Source organism: Fusarium oxysporum, chromosome III, assembly GCF_013085055.1.
Source record: "Fusarium oxysporum Fo47 chromosome III, complete sequence".
Classification (NCBI taxonomy): Eukaryota; Fungi; Ascomycota; class Sordariomycetes; order Hypocreales; family Nectriaceae; genus Fusarium; species Fusarium oxysporum.
The window spans coordinates 1,694,337-1,710,372 of record NC_072842.1 but is presented as its reverse complement, the minus strand read 5'-3'; the positions used below and the strand labels follow the sequence as shown (position 1 = coordinate 1,710,372).

Genomic DNA, 16,036 nt, shown 5'->3' with positions numbered 1-16,036 from the left:
CCTCACCCCGTATTAGTACATCTTACCTTCCCAGCTACAACCACGGCATCGTTGCCAAGTTGACCCTTTAACGACTCAATCGATCCTCGATATAAAAACCTCTTGTCACCTCATACACCGTCATTCCATTTAATCTGCTCTTAATCCACTATAAATCACCATGGCTGGCCGTTTTGTACGGGCGTCCAAGTATCGTACGTGCTGGCGCAAACCGTCCGCGCCGAGATCCGTTATGCTGACGTTGCTCACCAGGACACGTCTTTGGAAAGTCCACAAGAAAGGAATTTTGCTACGACAACCTTCATATCAGTCGCAATGCTTGGGACACAAACTTGGTCAAGGTGCGTCGTACTGCATCGCGGCGCGTGGTGCAATCAATCTTTCAACTAGAGAGTTCGGCGCGCTGATTTAGGGGGTGGTTGGCTTCGTTTAGGTCAACCCCGAGTATCTCTCAGTCAATTGGGATGCCTCCGGTGGCGGCGCATTCGCTGTTATTCCTCTGAACGAGCGTGGAAAACTCCCCGACCAGATTCCACTGTTTCGTGGCCATACTGCTGCGGTACTCGACACTGACTGGTATGCATTCCCATTGCTGGGCCCCTGAGCTGCGTGGGTGCTTACGATAATTCAAGGAACCCTTTTCACGACAACATCATCGCCTCTGCATCCGATGATGGCAAGGTGTTTATTTGGGAGGTTCCCGAAGGCTTTACGCTACATACCGACGCCGAGGAAATTACAGATGTCGCACCCGTGAGCAAGCTTGCTGGCCACCCCAGGTTGGTCTCATAATATTGTCGCTTGTCAGTCAAGTCACTAATCCCCGATCAGAAAGGTCGGACAGGTTCTTTTCAATCCTGCGGCCGAAAACATTCTCGCCTCTGCATCTGGCGACTTCACGGTCAAGCTTTGGGATGTTAGCACCGGTCAGTCGCCTCTTGCTCTCAAGCACAACGATATCGTCCAGAGTCTGTCATGGAATGCCAGTGGCAGCATGCTCGTTACCACCTCGCGAGATAAGAAGATTCGGGTGTGGGATGTCCGACAGGAGAAACCCGTTCACGAAGCCCCTGGCCATGGTGGTGCCAAGAACAGTCGCGCTGTCTGGCTGGGAGAGCATAATCGCTTCGCGACGACTGGTTTCTCGCGTATGAGTGAACGACAAATAGCTCTTTGGGAGCCTGGCAGGACGGAGCCCATTGGCGGCTTCACCATGCTGGATTCCATCTCTGGTGTCTGCATGCCTTTCTGGGGTAAGGTCTATCCTCCACTGTTCGGGTTGCGCCAGTGCTAAATACGTGATAGATGATGGTTCAAACTGCCTGTACCTTGCTGGCAAGGGGTAAGTTCCCATCTGTTTGCATGTTTCGCGACACTACTGACGCTGCTCAGCGATGGCAACATTCGATACTTTGAATACGAGAACGACAAGTTCGAATTCCTTAGCGAGTACAAATCGGGCGACCCTCAACGCGGCATTGCCTTTATGCCCCGACGAGGCATCAATGTACGGTTTTCTTGCATCGAATCTAGTCTCACATTTACTAACAGTTCTAGACCCACGAGAATGAGGTCATGAGGGCTTACAAAACAGTTAACGACGCTTATATTGAGCCTATCTCGTTCACTGTGCCACGACGCGCTGAGACCTTCCAGGCTGATATTTTCCCTCCTGCCACCGGTACCAAGCCCGCTGCGACTGCTCAGGAATGGTTCGATGGCAAGACTGCCATTCCTAACAAGATTGACCTTGAGAGCGTCTATGACGGCACTGCGCCCAAGGAGATCGCCTCTGACTACAAGGCTCCTGCAGCTCCCTCTCCTGTCACTGAGAAGCCTGCACCAAAGATGGAAGAGCCCAAGAAGGAAGAACCCAAGCCGGCGCCGGCACTGCGATCTCCTCCTCCCACTATGAGTGAACAGAAGGGATCAATCTCTGCTATGGCTTCCAGATACCAGGACAAGCAGGAGGAGGAGGATGATGATGATGACGCTTCCAGCTTCGAGGAGGTTTCGCGGCCTGCTCAGCGTCAAGCTGTCCCTGCAAAATTTACTCCTCCTGCTCAACCGCAGACTGCCTCCACTCCTTCCCCTTCCACCGTCGCGAAGCCCTCTTCGCCAGTTAAGACTCCTGCTGCCGCCGCGTCCGCGGCTCCGCATCCCACATCTTCAGCCCCCCGAGCTGTCTCCTCCGCCCCCAGCGGTAGTGACTCTTCTCTTGCGGAGATCAAACAACTAATCGAAGGCCAGACAAAGCTTATCAACTCCCAGAGCCAACAGATCACCCTGCTCACCGCTGAAGTTGAGGCTCTCAAGCGTAAGGTTAGCTCTGGCTCCCAGGATCAGAGCGAGCGCATCCGCCAGCTTGAGCTCGAGTTAGAGGAGGCAAGATCTTGAAGAGCTCTTCGAACTGTATTGGGAACTGAATAGTGACCTCGTCCCAGACCTTGAAAACCATGGAAATGGATTGTAGCTGTAGCGAATCTGTATATATAGTTAGATAGGGTTTCTAAAAGATCTGTTCTTTGATGGCCCCTTGATACTCTATGAGCCGAGAGCATTCGTCAAGATTTTTCAACGACATGATCCAGGAGTTTTCTAGTGTACTCATTTTTTAACCTAGGTATGCTGCTGTTTTCGCATAGCCTAGTGCCTAATTCATCTTGATCTCGTCATCACTCCAGGAAACCAACCGAAGATACATCCTTAGGGTGGCTCCCAACTACCACTACATAACTCACGTTAAACTAAAGGTATCTGCGCAAGGCAGCTGACAACAGCACGACAACCGAAGACGGATTGTTTCTAAGTTCAAGATGTAATTGGACTGGGTGCTTGAATCTACCCTACACTATCTCATGTAAATCAACCAACTACCACCAAAAACAATGTCCGTTTTCTCATGGCCCTCAGAATGAACAGACCGGTGTATATCACCATTGGGATGTCTCATGGTCGCGTTTCAATATGCGCTTACTCTTTAATACGGCTGCAGGTCGACCATTCGCGAACCGGACCGCTTTCGAGGGACGACAATGGGACGTTTCAAGAACAAAACAATAAATCAAATAAGGGAGACTACTATTTATATCGTGACTGTTTGGTTTACCTACATTTACGCGCCCTAAGCCATATAAGTGGTGTTTTGACTGGTCGCTTCGGAAGAAGCCCAAGATAGCTGAGCTTGTTCGAAACAAGCACATCAGCGAGCAAGTCTTCAGCACGCGCACACCGTGGCTGCCAGATCAACCACGAGGGAGGCAGCATATTCAACTGGAGGGGCTGAGGATTCTGCTCAACCAGAGATAGTGGCGATCCTTCAGTCCTGGCAAGCCTGGGCAAGGTCATCAAGTGACAGATCGATTAGTCTGACGACCTTCCATGTATTGACCACCGGAAAGCAACCACTCGGGAGAAAGCAGAGCTGTGGGTTTGTCGTCACATTATGCCATCACAGTTGGGCTTCTCAATGAGGAAAGCTCTGATAATGGCATTGTTTCACAACAAGGAGCCTTGATGGGGCGCATGGTCCAGACTCGGATCTGTTCTGATCACGAGAAGAGCTTCTTGAGAAACTACTACTGTGTAGGCAGATAGTAACAAGCAATACCTTCTTGGCAGAGTGGCCGGGCCAATGCCATGCTGAACAACGATAGAGTGGCGACACGAAACGCCATAATGGAAAACCCGAACCAAGTGTTCTGCCATAGCATTGACCATTGTCTCCGCCATCGTGAGAACCACCTCGCTTCGAGACCAGCGTTCGGATCTAGATCACGACCGAGAACAGGGACAGAGAAGTTGCCGATCAAACAATCAAGTGGCGTAAATGGGTTTGACATACCCCGTTTGTTTGAATGACGTTGCATTCACAGATACCTAGATACCATATGGGGAAGTCAGTTAAGCCAGGTTCACGAGAATAGCGTGCCAAGTATGGTGAAACTTTGCAGACCTGGCTCGCTTCATCAAGGGACAGCAGAAGAATGCCCACTCAGCCACTACCTCAATTCATAACCCACGGGTAACATGACTCAAGGGAGGAGGGCATCGCGCCTGGCTGTACAGAGAGGTCGTATGCAGGAACAAGCGGACATGGACCCCTGATGCCCCGGAAACAGGAGTACGAGGTGTGAAGGGACAGGTCTGACGGCGGACAACGTAAAGAGCCTGCTTCAAAACCTTCTGGAAAAGCTGGTGGCTGGACGTTTCGTGTTTCAAGTATTTGAAGCAGAGAGCAGGGTCCGTTTCACGATCTCGGCAATATGATGTGAATGGAGGCCTTGGGCCACAAAAGTACTGTTGTCGATGAATAGAACGATGCCGGACGAGTTCAGTTTGATGAACACACAGATCTCGGTTACGGCGAATAGTTTAACACGGACCAACTGGTAGACTTCCTAACGAAGCTGATATCAGGACAGCATATTGTGAATATGATCGCTGGTTGGGGCTTGGGCTGTTTCAGGTCATTAGTCTGTTCTACGGTTAAGATAATGCAAGCCAGATCCGCCAGTGCTTATACAGAATCTTGTCTTCGAGGTAGCAGGGTAGAAACCTAGTCAACCAAATTTAGTTCTCAGCTGAATAGAACATTCCGTTTGCGGCAGCGATATATCAACTGAAAGGCGGGTCGATTATGCCGGTACAAACGGGTGTACTTTATGACAGTGATCTTGATCAGCCCCAGGCCAATTTCCAAAACGATACACAAGTCCTGTAGATTCGTCTTGGTCTCGAAAAAACATGATCAACACCTTACTGACCCTTCAGGCTTCGACAGAGAAACTTCAAGTTAGCGCTGAGTTGATGAGGAGGTGACAATTATGGGTGGAAGATAACCATCAGCTTAATCCTTGACATCCCAGTGAGAAAAAAACAAACCCCTAGGAATTGGTCCACCGCCGGGAAACAGCCCGATCGGCGGCCATACCCTGCCAGCTCGTTTGATGAACGTAGTATTGATGCTATTTCTGGCTTGTAACAAAAACACAAGAGGCTGGAACGAAGATGAAGCATAAAGATGATGCTGGGGCGAAGACTTGATACAGCCAATGGGGCAGCCGAGACGCACCTCAAACTGGACCCCTTGCGGGACTTGACTAGAGAAATCTTGGGTGACGCCGACAGGGAATGTTTTTGAATTTGTGATTGGTCGCTGTCAGACGCTCAACTTAAACTTGGACACACACCAGCTTTTGAAACACCAGCGTTAAAAGATGTGTGGCGGCCCGTTCGGCGAAGTCCTTGGCTATCAAGTGCTAAAGACTGAGCAGCAGGTCAAACGGAATGAGGCCCAGTGAATGCAGGCCCGCTGCCATTTCCTTGTGGATTTGATGCAGGATTGGTAGGATAGACGCTCGACTGTTGGCTTGCGGTCAGGAAATGTGAGATTATTTTTAACCTCAAGCTAGGTGGACGTACCGTTTGGTATGTGGACGGACAAGTCGCTGGGCCACCAGTAAGTGACTCGTGTTACTTGGAATAAAGTGACATAACAGGCACAGTTTGCAGTGACAGTTGAGGCCATGACCTCCAAGACTTGTGGTGGCCCGCAATAGCGCGAATCAGAGGTCACAGGCTCACATGTAGTCGCGCATCTGATTGTAATTTTAAAATTACTCAGGGGTAATGTTGACCATAATAGTCAATGCAACCACACTTTCCAGCCACTGGTACTCGATCGTGTTGGCTTCTCGATGGTGATTCCGAGGATTTGATGAAGCGAAAGCCACTGACCGCAAGCCAGACATAGCTGGTTCCTGTTCAGATATCTCACTATGACTTGTCATGATGAGATCCCTTCGAGACACGGCGTTGGGTTCAATGATAAGTCAACCCCGGGCCCAGTAAAAATTCGAGAAAACGAAAGAAAGTCACTCGTATCCAGAACGATCTTGTTAGTTGCTTGGCTGCGAATGTGAGAGATCATGATGGCGCACATATTGTATTCTCATTAAAGACATGGAAGCCACGCAATACCACGCTCACCTGCACAGTGTCACCATGAAGCTGCGATGATCGGAGTTGGTAATAACTCATACTGATTCGAGAAAAAAACATGAAGTTCTGGTAGCCAAACAAACCAAACTCTTTTGAGAAGCTCAACGGGCTCCCTGCTACTTCACACTCGAATGTCCAGTGCAGAGTTCTCAACCAGTCAGTCAACCAAAGTGTCAATCCACAGAAAATGGTAATGGGAATGAGTATTGGTCCATAAAACAACACACTCGTATCCAATCAATATAGAAAATAATTGGGTCGAATGTACAAGCGGATAGTAGGTGCAAGACGTGAAGATGATTCGATCATGTTTGTTAAAATCGTAAAACGGAGTAACCCAACAACCCAGCTACCCTCTTGGTCACAATCCAGGATACATTGAAGGGGTGTGATGGTTTCAGATGTCCTGCATCACTGGTGCACAAGCACCTAGGCGAGGATGTGGTCTCTGATGCAGTCCTGCGGGTACGTTTCACCTCAATGAAGACGTTGTCTTAACACAGCCCTGACAGGGATGTGTGGACAATTTATCCTGCAAGCCGAAAGGATATCCTTGTCTTGCATTAGGACTCACAACTGACCAGCGGAACACACCGGCATTTCTGATCAAAAGAGGAGAATGGAATCAAAAGAAGATGGCGCAGACGGTGCTGAGTGGAATTCAGCTCAAGGGATCGTCAATAGCCGGGGATTGTTTATCAAACGCTCTTCCTGGGCCTTACCCTTGGGCACATCTCCCCGCTATGATACTTTCTCTACGAAGTGATGCTAGCACTAGTCCAGCTATGTAGCCTTGTAAACTACATTGTGGCTTGGGGGTTGGTCTCTGTAATGAATCTCTGTCAATATCGATGTTTGCGATATACAATATCCTTATTAACGATTGGAATTCATCATGTCCAGTTTTCGAACTACAGTTGATGTTTTTGTGTGATGTAGTTATTGACTGTACGGAGTATTGGCTAGGAAACACATGGCAAATAATACTATGCATTTGATGAACATTTAAGACATTATTAATTATGACCACTGCCTCTGTAGTCAATACAGCACAGTTTCTCCACATAAATGAATAAAGTTTGGTTGCTCAACAAGCATGAATAATGAATGCTATGTCGTGCATATGCAACGAGCGATCTACTTACTGTACGAACCTGAGAGTATGTAGTCCCTCGAAGGCTCGAAAGTGACAAGATGAGCAATCTGCGACTGTGTTCGGCTGGGGGCATCTCAAGGGAGAATGGACCCATCTCGCTTCAATCAGCTGATAGATTACTCGTGTTGTGTGCTCGGTTGTAATCAAACATATAGATGGCTTCCAACCTTTGAAGACATCATCAACCCCTTTCTTGACATCCAAGGGATGGCCTTAGGCCATCAATTATTGCTTTCATTATGATCGTAGCTTAGACCGGCCACCCACGTTGTAACCAAACTGTTCCTGCATATTAATAATGTGGTGCCTGGTAATATCAGGAATTGCTGCTTGCGAGGAGAGCGTCGGCCGAGGCATTGAACATGAATCGACCCCATTTGTTTTAGCAGGAACACTATAATGCATGGTATGATAGTGATCTCCGAGATTGACTCTGTAAAATACGATGAGATTGCGACACTCGCTTGGACAAAAGCCACATTCTGTCGCTGGCATCTGTGGGAAACTGGCTTCAAAGCTGATGGCCGACAGCGCTAAAGCATCCGATGGCTCAGGCTTTCTGACTAGCAATAATAGTAATTATGCCAATCTCTGAAAACCCCGCTCCCCATTCTTCCTCCAAGTCGTCGAATCCACTGAAAATTCGACATAATAACTACTATCCGACCATCGAAGGGAATCTGAAGTAGAAGCACACCTTGCCTACTCGTCACTGAAGTTGAGATGTTACTGATTGAATCCCACTAGCATCCATGGCCGGGTGATGTGTGTGTTGCAATTTTGAGATTAGCTCACAAACCTTTAAGCTAGGCTTCAGAGAGGCCTTTAAGATCCAATTATTAGGCTGAGACAAGCGGCACGACGCGGCCAGGGCATGAACCGACTGTGTTTTACGTTTCAGTCTTTGGGCTTTGTTGTGTCCATGTCCCCAGTCATTGTCTCTGTGAATTATAATGGTTGCGAGACAGCAATCAAAGACAAGAATGAGGGCCGTTACCCACGTTGCTTAGCTGCAAATGCAACTCTGGATTTGTTTCCGCGACCCTTGTCGATCTTTTCGGCCTCAACCCTATTCTGTCAGTCTCGTCCGACGCGGAAGGGAGCGTGGGTTTGTTTTGAAGCAGGGGCGTGGAATCAACCTGTCGATACTATACCTGGTAGTCAAGGGAGCCAATAGTGAAAGGCTTTGTTGGTGTTGTTGACGTCCCCATCTCTTCTTTGCAAGCTGCCAGGGAAGCCTCCCATTTTATTGTTTCTTCACCTACATTATACGTAGTAATATCGCCGTTGGTGCTGGTCGTAAGTTGGAGCCCTCCAAAAGCCACTTGGAATCAGCTCCACGGCGCCTTCCAGCCAGCTCCATACCGGTTATATTAAAGAATGAGGGCGTGCACAAACTAATACCAATGCTCCAAGCCTGCTTCTGATATGGAAACTGTCTGGAGTACTCTGTGCGGAGGCACCGTGTTGAACGTAATAGTATAAACTTTATCAGACTTCCGTTCTGATACTATAGGGCATGACACTGCACAGTATAGTACCGTAGAATGGCTCATGTCTCCCTGCGAGTCTGTTAACCTGGGTTCCTAGCCAGACTGCCAGAATAGAGTGGTCCAGTTTTTGGTCTTCCAGGGGGTTTCTAATCTAGAATAAACTAAAGACCAAAAAGTGTTTGGGTAATTGCTAAAGTGACAGGGTAGAGGCGTATGTCTAAGTGGAAGACAAGAAGCAGTAGAGGATTAATGACATGGAATAGAGAGCTATTGCAGGTTCCATCAAAGCTGACCTGAATCCATCCATTGTCCGTTATCGTTCCCATCTATAGGTAGGTTTATTTGTTGCAGTGCATAGGAATGGAAGCAAAGAGGAAGCCACACTGTGCCTGCTCCAGCACAAACAGAACGATGAGCCTCCACTTGTTGTCTCTGATTGGCACGCTGAATCATGCTCTGACATTGACTCCGCTACTCCCGTTGCTGACGAGCAAGCCCTCCACCCTCCATCCCACCTGGCTCCTCCCCAAAAGCACCGTGCGTGGTATGTGGCTGCTCTCCCGCCCTCGCGACGCCGTCGTTCGCTTTTTCAGGTTGGCGCGTGCTCTAGAAGTCCAATCCCAGCCTAATTGGAACCCACCCCATCTGTCCGCGCGCACTTGCCATGCCAGGCCCAGGTACTTGCCCTTGGGTTACTCTGTCCTCCTTCCCATGGGTCTCCATCTCTTCATTCACTTACTTGCCTTGTTCTTCCTTTGCCTTACTTGCTACCCAGACCCATCGGCGCGACACTCTCCCACACAACATCTCATTAAACCCCCGTATATCCTCGCTCGCCCGCTCAGATTTCCCTTCCGAAATCTTTTCCTCTTGTCGTTTTGTTTTCCCTTCATTTTGCACTCCTCCCTCCTCCCCTCTCCCCTCGCTCCAGCTCCACACTCCGCGGACCCATTCCGGAGTTGCCCTCAAACTCGTTTCTCTTTCCAACTCAATAGAAGCCGCCTTCTCCCCCGACGTCTCAAGTTCATCTTCAACGCGCCGCTTCGCTTTCAGCTGTCCTTCGTTTTTCTTCACGAAGCCACTGCTCGCTTTTGATGAACATTGCTCTACGGCTCTGTTGATATCTTTTCGCTTCTTGCTTCCCCGTTGTTGCTTGCTTATAGCTTTAATCTGGTTCGATTTCTTGTTTCGCGCGAAACTTCGACTTCGATCTCCCACCATCGCCTACGCCTTGACGGTTGCACTCCAGACGCCTCTCAGTCACATTCGCTTGACGCGGTTGCTGAGTCTTGAATCGCATTGCGCAGCGATTCCATTATTCCGGGCTGGTCTCGAATTTTGGTCAACAAGCATCATTCCCATCATTATTTATACTCGGATCCAGGCTGCGCCTCGACCATTTCATTCTCATTGAACCTGGCTAAAACTGTTGATTGCACCGTCATCCCTTGCTCGCCACAAGTTTCGATTGCCATCTGCCAGACTTTTCGGTTCGCTTCGCAACGACTCCCGGCCGTTTAGCGCCATCGACTCGACTGACCAACCACGGTCACGTCACTATAGACAACACTCTCAGAGCCCAGCAAAATGTATCCGCAACACTCCACAATGGCGCCTCAGAAGCCCGAAACCTTCATGTTGAGTACTGAGGCTCAGCAAGCTCTGCCTCATGATGCCCAAGTTGCCCTGCAGCAAGTTGACAACTGTAAGTCTTGGATGTGAGAAAATTGCCTCTTGTGTTCTAACACCTTGTTAGTGAAGTACTTCCTCATCTCAGCTCCTGTCGACTGGCAGCCCGATCAGTACATTCGCCGATTCTTGTTGCCAACTGGCGAATATGTCTCTTGCATTCTCTGGTAAGATGAGACTGACGGTGTCAATCACGAGTTTGACCACTAACTTGACCGCAGGAACAATCTTTTTCACATTTCTGGTACAGATATCGTGAGATGCCTGTCGTTCCGATTCCAGGCTTTTGGCCGTCCTGTCAAAAACTCCAAGAAGTTTGAGGAGGGCATCTTCTCCGACTTGCGAAATCTCAAGTCTGGTACCGACGCTTCTCTGGAGGAGCCAAAGAGCGCCTTCCTCGACTTTCTCTACAAGAACAACTGCATCCGAACACAAAAGAAGCAAAAGGTCTTTTACTGGTACAGTGTCCCACACGACCGTCTGTTTCTTGACGCGCTGGAACGCGATCTTAAGCGTGAGAAGATGGGCCAGGAAGCCACCACCGTTGCTGTCAGCGAACCGGCTCTGTCTTTTCAATACGACTCGTCTCAGTCGCTCTATGAGCAACTGACTAAGGCGCAGCAAGCCAACTCCTCCTCTTTCAGCGCCCAGCAGTCTGCTTTCTCTCAGAGCCAGTCCACCTCCCCAGTTATGCGTGCGATGGACTCGATGCCTCCTCCCCCGACAATGATGCCACAGTCCATGCCCCCTTTGGCGGAGGGGATGGACGCAATGGTACCTTATGGCGCGATGGCGGTGCCTCACCCAATGGCCCAAGCCGTCCCTGTCAAGAGGGAACCTGATTTCACCCGTGTTCAGTACAACCACAATGGTGTCCCAATCACTCAAGGGCACCAGCGCCATGCTTCAATGCCTGCTTATGGTCTCGAGTATTCGCCAGCCCCTTCATTCGTCTCCTCTCAGTACGAGGATTACAGCAACCGAGGAATATCCTTTGAACCCATTACGCCCCCTCAACAGGCTTTGGGTATCTCAGCTGAGCCCGCGTATATCGCCAATGAGGAGACAGGCTTGTACTCGGCCATTCCTGACCATATGGCTAGCATGAACGGTCTTAACGGCATGGTTCAACTGCCACCTTCCAACTTGGCGGGCCCTCAGTTCTCTCGTCCCTATGGTACAAACAACGTCTACTCTGTGATCGAAGGTTCACCGACATATAAGCAGAGAAGACGGCGTTCATCCATTCCTCCATCTATGTCGGCAATTACGACCCCAGCTGCTACTGCCCAAGCAGCCCCACACACACACACTCACCGGCCTTCTGAGCTTCGCCGATCAATTTCTGCCTCAGTTGGCCCCGTAGCTGAAGGTGATGAATCAGCAGACAACTCGCCTCCCGGTCTCTCCTACAGCACCTCCACGGTTTCTGTTAACACCCAACACCACCAGAATATGTCAAGGCATGGAACCCCGCTGTCGACTGTGGAAGGAAGCCCTGCTGCCCACTCAATGGGCATGCACCAGCAAGAGTTTCCTCACCTTGCTAGCGAGGAATTTTCTGGTGATGTCAATGATCAGCGCCGCTCTGTTCCTGCTCCCAACGGCGCTGTCAGACGTGCTCGCTCCGCGACCGTCATGGAAGTTGGTCCATATCCTCAGAAGTCACACTCTTGCCCCATTCCCACCTGTGGCCGTCTTTTCAAGCGTTTGGAACATCTCAAGCGGTAAGTTCGGTGCCTCATAGTAAGGTGCCAAAACTAAACTGAAGTATAGACATGTGCGAACACATACACAAGAGAGACCTTACATCTGTCCCCACTGCAGTAAAGCATTCTCAAGATCTGATAACCTGGCGCAGTATGTTGCACACCTGATCATGTAACGGAGTTATCACTAATACCCTATACTAGACACAAGCGTACCCATGGCCGTGAAGATGGCGGAGATGGTTCCTTGAACCTGTCAGGCGAGGAAGATGAGGACTTCTCTGGTGATGACCACCTTGGCTCACTCGAAGAAGCCTCACCACACTCTGATAGCGCCTATGTGACCGGCTCCCTGAACGCTGCTGCCCATGGCTCAACCCCACCCTCAAGTATGGCACCCACACAATCATATAATAGTCTCGAGACTCTGAGCATGCCCATGACAATGAGCCAACCGGCTGCTATCAACGCCAGCGGTATGATGTAACGGCAAACCTGCGTACGAATTTGTCATTTTAGTTGCGCTCAGATCATGACTTTAAGGGATTTATGGCTTCAAATTTGGTGGAAATTTGCAATGGTTATATGCGCGCGCTGTCCTTGACCTTTCCTTTGTTTATATTTTAAATTCTCTTTTACTTGGAAGCGCTTACATGTGCTTAAAATATGGCCCCAATAGATTCAAACTCTTGTAGCTTCTGGGAAGATTCTCATGTAGCTCAGAGTATCACGAACGTATTAAGTTGAAGTGGACTGAGGAAGCATCTGTATATACATGGTTCCTATTCCTTGAATAAGGCTGTATTTCTAGGCATTATGCCGGGGAGACTACTGACTAGGAATGGTTACGTATGGTAGATCAAAAGAAGAAACTGTTGGTTTTTACATGCCATTTCAAAGGCTGCCGCTCGAAGTGACGACGATGTCCTGCTAGGCGCACGAAAGTGGGTTCCAAATACCGTGCTAACGCCGGCTTCTTCTACCAAATGTATCTCTTCCACCCTCTATGCTCTTGATATCCTTGTCGCTCAAGCGTAGTTCTGCCCCCTTGAGTCTACCAACTCCCGGTCGGTCGACAGCAACGTCCCTTCCCCTATCTCTACGCCCCTTCTTCTTACCAGTCTCTCGTTCGAGGATCACTCCATTCTCCTTAGCTTCTCTCCGGCGCTTTGCTTCTCGTGCGTCTGCCGCAGCAACAATACCCTTGCGCATGTTCATGGGCATCTTTTCTTGCTTGTGAATCGACACTTTGGATCCTAGAGCCTGGACGCGCAAGTCCGTAGCCTTTTGACGAGTGCGGCCTGTAGCAAAAGCCTTGGGTGCAATGGTGGTACCCGATGCTGAAATGGTCGGCGCGAGAAGATGTGATTCTGCAAGGAGTCGTCGGAGTTCAAGGTCTTGGGCTAGAAGGGAGGGTGCGTCTTCGGGGAGGGTGTTTGAGGAGGATGAAGTCGCTGATAGAGGCTGCTCGGTTTTGGGTGTTGTTTGCTCAGGAGGTCGTGATGACTGGGGATATCCTGTTAGTGCCATGTTGTGGAGTGATCGATACGACGCAATACATACCATGAAAGCTTTGAGCTCTCGTTTTGACATTGCCGCTGGTTTCGGCGGTTGCTTGCTCGAATGGTCTACGACCTGTATTGTTGGGTTTTCTTCTTCTTCTGTGACAGAGTCCTCATCGGAGAGGCCAGCCCATTCGCCGTCGTCCCCGTTACTGTCGTTGTTCTCCTCCTCTTCCTCGCTCTCGATGTCGTTGCTGTTTCCCTCATGTTTCGTCTTCTTGAATTTCGATTTAGCGGCTTCTGCCTCTGGCAGGGGTGCAAATTCCGCCTCGAAATGTCGTCTGAAAATGGCTGCAGCATCTTCTTCGGATATTAGAGGCTCAGGCTCAGCCTTGCGCTTGCCTAAGATAGCCATTGCGGGCGGATTTGATTCAAGGTCTGCAATGGTAAGCGCCGGGCTCGGATTATGATGTTGCAAGGAAATTTTGGCTGCTGGTACCTAGTAGTTTTCAGCCTCGCATACCACTACAACAAGGCTGCCCCACTATGTGATCAAGTGGTAAGGTACTATACCTACCTACCCACGCAGTAATTTATGATCATGGTAAATATTACGAACAAAACAAACGCTTGGTTTGTGATATGTAAGAATCAAGAAAAGATAGTAGGATTTGGGAGACCGTTTGATGTACCCAATATTGATTACGCATGCCTGGTCCAATGGCAGGCCAATATGCCTACCTTCTAACGCCTGAAATCTATTGAAAGTGATGCTAAGTCCCATGGTATCGTGCCAAAACGCCAAGAATACAGGATAGGTAGATCAAGCTTTTCCAGCGAGCCTTGCCCTTCTCGAGTCCTCTTCTCTTAGCGCCTCGCTCTTTGCTAAGAAGTCTTCTCGGGCCATGTATGAATCTTTGGACTTGCCAGCCAACTCAAGCTCATCCTTGATGCCCTCCTTGTCCACGTAACCAGCCCAGTCCATACGACTCTTCTCGACAACATTTAGTTTCTTGGCTTGTGCTTCTTTGCCAGCCTTGATCCGGGCGGCCATTCCGAGATTCAGATCTGCCCGATGGGGAAGAAGATCTACCTGAGGCTCGAAAGCTGATCGGAACGCCTTTCTGGTAACGCGCTTTTCAGGGCTATCCTTGGGCGCCTCTTGACCTTGTGAGGCAAGATAAAGCTTTGCTTCGGCTGAGTCACGCGGAACCAGCTTTTCCTCTATGTGAATTCGACCAGCAAAGTTATACGTGCGTTTGATGCGAATCATTGTTGATGACTGGTCGGATATGGTTGAATTCGATTTTTTTTTAGCTGAGTCGTTTGGCTTGTCAATGAAGTTGGTACTTGTATCCGCGTCGTTGGGTCGATCGTCCTTGCTTTCTGGAGTTGGTGGTTTGGATATCATTTGCGCCCATAGCGCATCAACATCGACAGTGACTGGCTCGTTGTTTGTCGCATATTGACGCTCTTCTTTCCTGATATTCCTTGTCAGTAAAACGCACCGAGGGATCCAGATATCAGAGACATACTCAGCGGCACGCTGTCTACGAGTCTTGATCAGACCGCCCTCACCCTCGTCGTGTTCACGCACGCCTTTTGCTTGCGTTTTCTTACGACGCTTTTCGCCCCTTTTTATGATCGCCTCATCACCTGAGTTGTCATATCCTGCATCGGCTTCGTCTTGTGGGCGACTTCGTTTGTTGGCTGTTTTGTCGCTGTGATCTTCTAAGTCAGAGTGATCGGAAGTCTGGTCGGGCGAATCATCCAGAGCGAAGTCTGAGTCTTCCGAGGATACGTATGATTCATCTTCGTCCAATAGAGAATCTGGAGGCATTCTGGCAACTGTGATGTTGGAACTTGGCGCCCTGTTATTCTTGTCGCGTAAAGTTGAGATAACTCAGCAAGGTGAGGTGCAGGTCTGCTCTCGGTCAAGAAGTGGGTCGTGGTAAGCAACCAATCAATAAATATGTATTGCTTTCATCACCAAAGTTTGAGATGATGGGAGACACGAAATATACTCCTTGTTGAATGTTTGCTCTAATCCGTACCTATTCAGCGATTTCATTTAAAGAGCGATATCGTGAATTAACTCTAGTGTTTAGGTATAACAAAAATGCACCATATGGCGACTGAAACTCCAAGATCCTTTCATTAAAAGTGCATGCAAATCAATAAGGGAGCAGAAGTGTTTCCGGGTGGAAAAAGCTACCGCAAACCGAGTATTTCTGGCCAATTCTACTCCGTAGCAAGAATAGACAATTGATGTCTTTCTTTCGTAGGGATGCGTATGGAGTACCTGACACTCCATCTGGCGGTGAAATGAAAACCGATATGATACCAAACTTCACAATAGTGACATACCTACCGAGTAGCAATGACAGTTCAGTTACAACTGGTAACTTATCTTGAATAGAATCAGAACTATGCATCGACAATAAACATGAAAGAGACTGCGCAAATAAACTGGCCAGGACCAAC

At 49.1% G+C, this 16,036-nt stretch overlaps 5 protein-coding genes across 5 annotated transcripts; 2 read left to right on the top strand and 3 right to left on the bottom strand.

Annotated features, from left to right (window-relative positions):
- Positions 1-15: 15 nt before the first annotated feature.
- On the top strand, positions 16-2,600 carry FOBCDRAFT_217486 (uncharacterized protein). Its single transcript, XM_031175954.3, has 8 exons — positions 16-194; positions 253-341; positions 434-576; positions 633-779; positions 832-1,253; positions 1,306-1,342; positions 1,393-1,507; positions 1,558-2,600. The coding sequence occupies exons 1-8, from the start codon at positions 161-163 to the stop codon at positions 2,395-2,397; spliced, it is 1,827 nt and encodes a 608-aa protein (XP_031047087.2). The 5' UTR covers positions 16-160; the 3' UTR covers positions 2,398-2,600.
- A 6,501-nt stretch (positions 2,601-9,101) lies between these two features.
- Positions 9,102-9,873, bottom strand: FOBCDRAFT_198449 (uncharacterized protein; the record flags this gene model as incomplete). The annotated part of the gene is made up of 2 exons (XM_059608917.1): positions 9,102-9,258; positions 9,392-9,873. The coding sequence occupies 2 exons, from the start codon at positions 9,871-9,873 to the stop codon at positions 9,102-9,104; spliced, it is 639 nt and encodes a 212-aa protein (XP_059466935.1).
- Positions 9,874-10,153: 280 nt separating this feature from the next.
- FOBCDRAFT_21149 (STE like transcription factor-domain-containing protein) lies at positions 10,154-12,775 on the top strand. The gene is made up of 5 exons (XM_031175953.3): positions 10,154-10,357; positions 10,409-10,508; positions 10,563-12,068; positions 12,118-12,201; positions 12,255-12,775. The coding sequence occupies exons 1-5, from the start codon at positions 10,240-10,242 to the stop codon at positions 12,535-12,537; spliced, it is 2,091 nt and encodes a 696-aa protein (XP_031047086.3). The 5' UTR covers positions 10,154-10,239; the 3' UTR covers positions 12,538-12,775.
- Positions 12,776-14,029, bottom strand: FOBCDRAFT_21158 (uncharacterized protein). The gene is made up of 2 exons (XM_031175952.3): positions 13,614-14,029; positions 12,776-13,556 (listed from the first exon to the last, which is right to left on the bottom strand). The coding sequence occupies exons 1-2, from the start codon at positions 13,965-13,967 to the stop codon at positions 13,014-13,016; spliced, it is 897 nt and encodes a 298-aa protein (XP_031047085.2). The 5' UTR covers positions 13,968-14,029; the 3' UTR covers positions 12,776-13,013.
- A 168-nt stretch (positions 14,030-14,197) lies between these two features.
- Positions 14,198-15,494, bottom strand: FOBCDRAFT_217477 (bucentaur or craniofacial development-domain-containing protein). The gene has a single exon (XM_059609486.1). The coding sequence runs from the start codon at positions 15,390-15,392 to the stop codon at positions 14,376-14,378; it is 1,017 nt and encodes a 338-aa protein (XP_059464413.1). The 5' UTR covers positions 15,393-15,494; the 3' UTR covers positions 14,198-14,375.
- Positions 15,495-16,036: the final 542 nt, after the last annotated feature.

Coding starts and splice junctions, on each gene's coding strand:
- FOBCDRAFT_217486 (XM_031175954.3), top strand. CDS start 161: ATGGCTGGCCGTTTTGTACGGGCGTCCAAGTATC. Junction 1,254..1,305: donor TGTCTGCATGCCTTTCTGGG/GTAAGGTCTATC, acceptor AATACGTGATAG/ATGATGGTTCAAACTGCCTG. Junction 1,508..1,557: donor TGCCCCGACGAGGCATCAAT/GTACGGTTTTCT, acceptor TAACAGTTCTAG/ACCCACGAGAATGAGGTCAT.
- FOBCDRAFT_21149 (XM_031175953.3), top strand. CDS start 10,240: ATGTATCCGCAACACTCCACAATGGCGCCTCAGAAGCCCGAAACCTTC. Junction 10,358..10,408: donor CCTGCAGCAAGTTGACAACT/GTAAGTCTTGGA, acceptor ACACCTTGTTAG/TGAAGTACTTCCTCATCTCA. Junction 12,069..12,117: donor CGTTTGGAACATCTCAAGCG/GTAAGTTCGGTG, acceptor ACTGAAGTATAG/ACATGTGCGAACACATACAC.
- FOBCDRAFT_21158 (XM_031175952.3), bottom strand. CDS start 13,967: ATGGCTATCTTAGGCAAGCGCAAGGCTGAGCCTGAGCCTCTAATATCC. Junction 13,557..13,613: donor GAGAGCTCAAAGCTTTCATG/GTATGTATTGCG, acceptor GGATATCCCCAG/TCATCACGACCTCCTGAGCA.
- FOBCDRAFT_217477 (XM_059609486.1), bottom strand. CDS start 15,392: ATGCCTCCAGATTCTCTATTGGACGAAGATGAATCATACGTATCCTCG.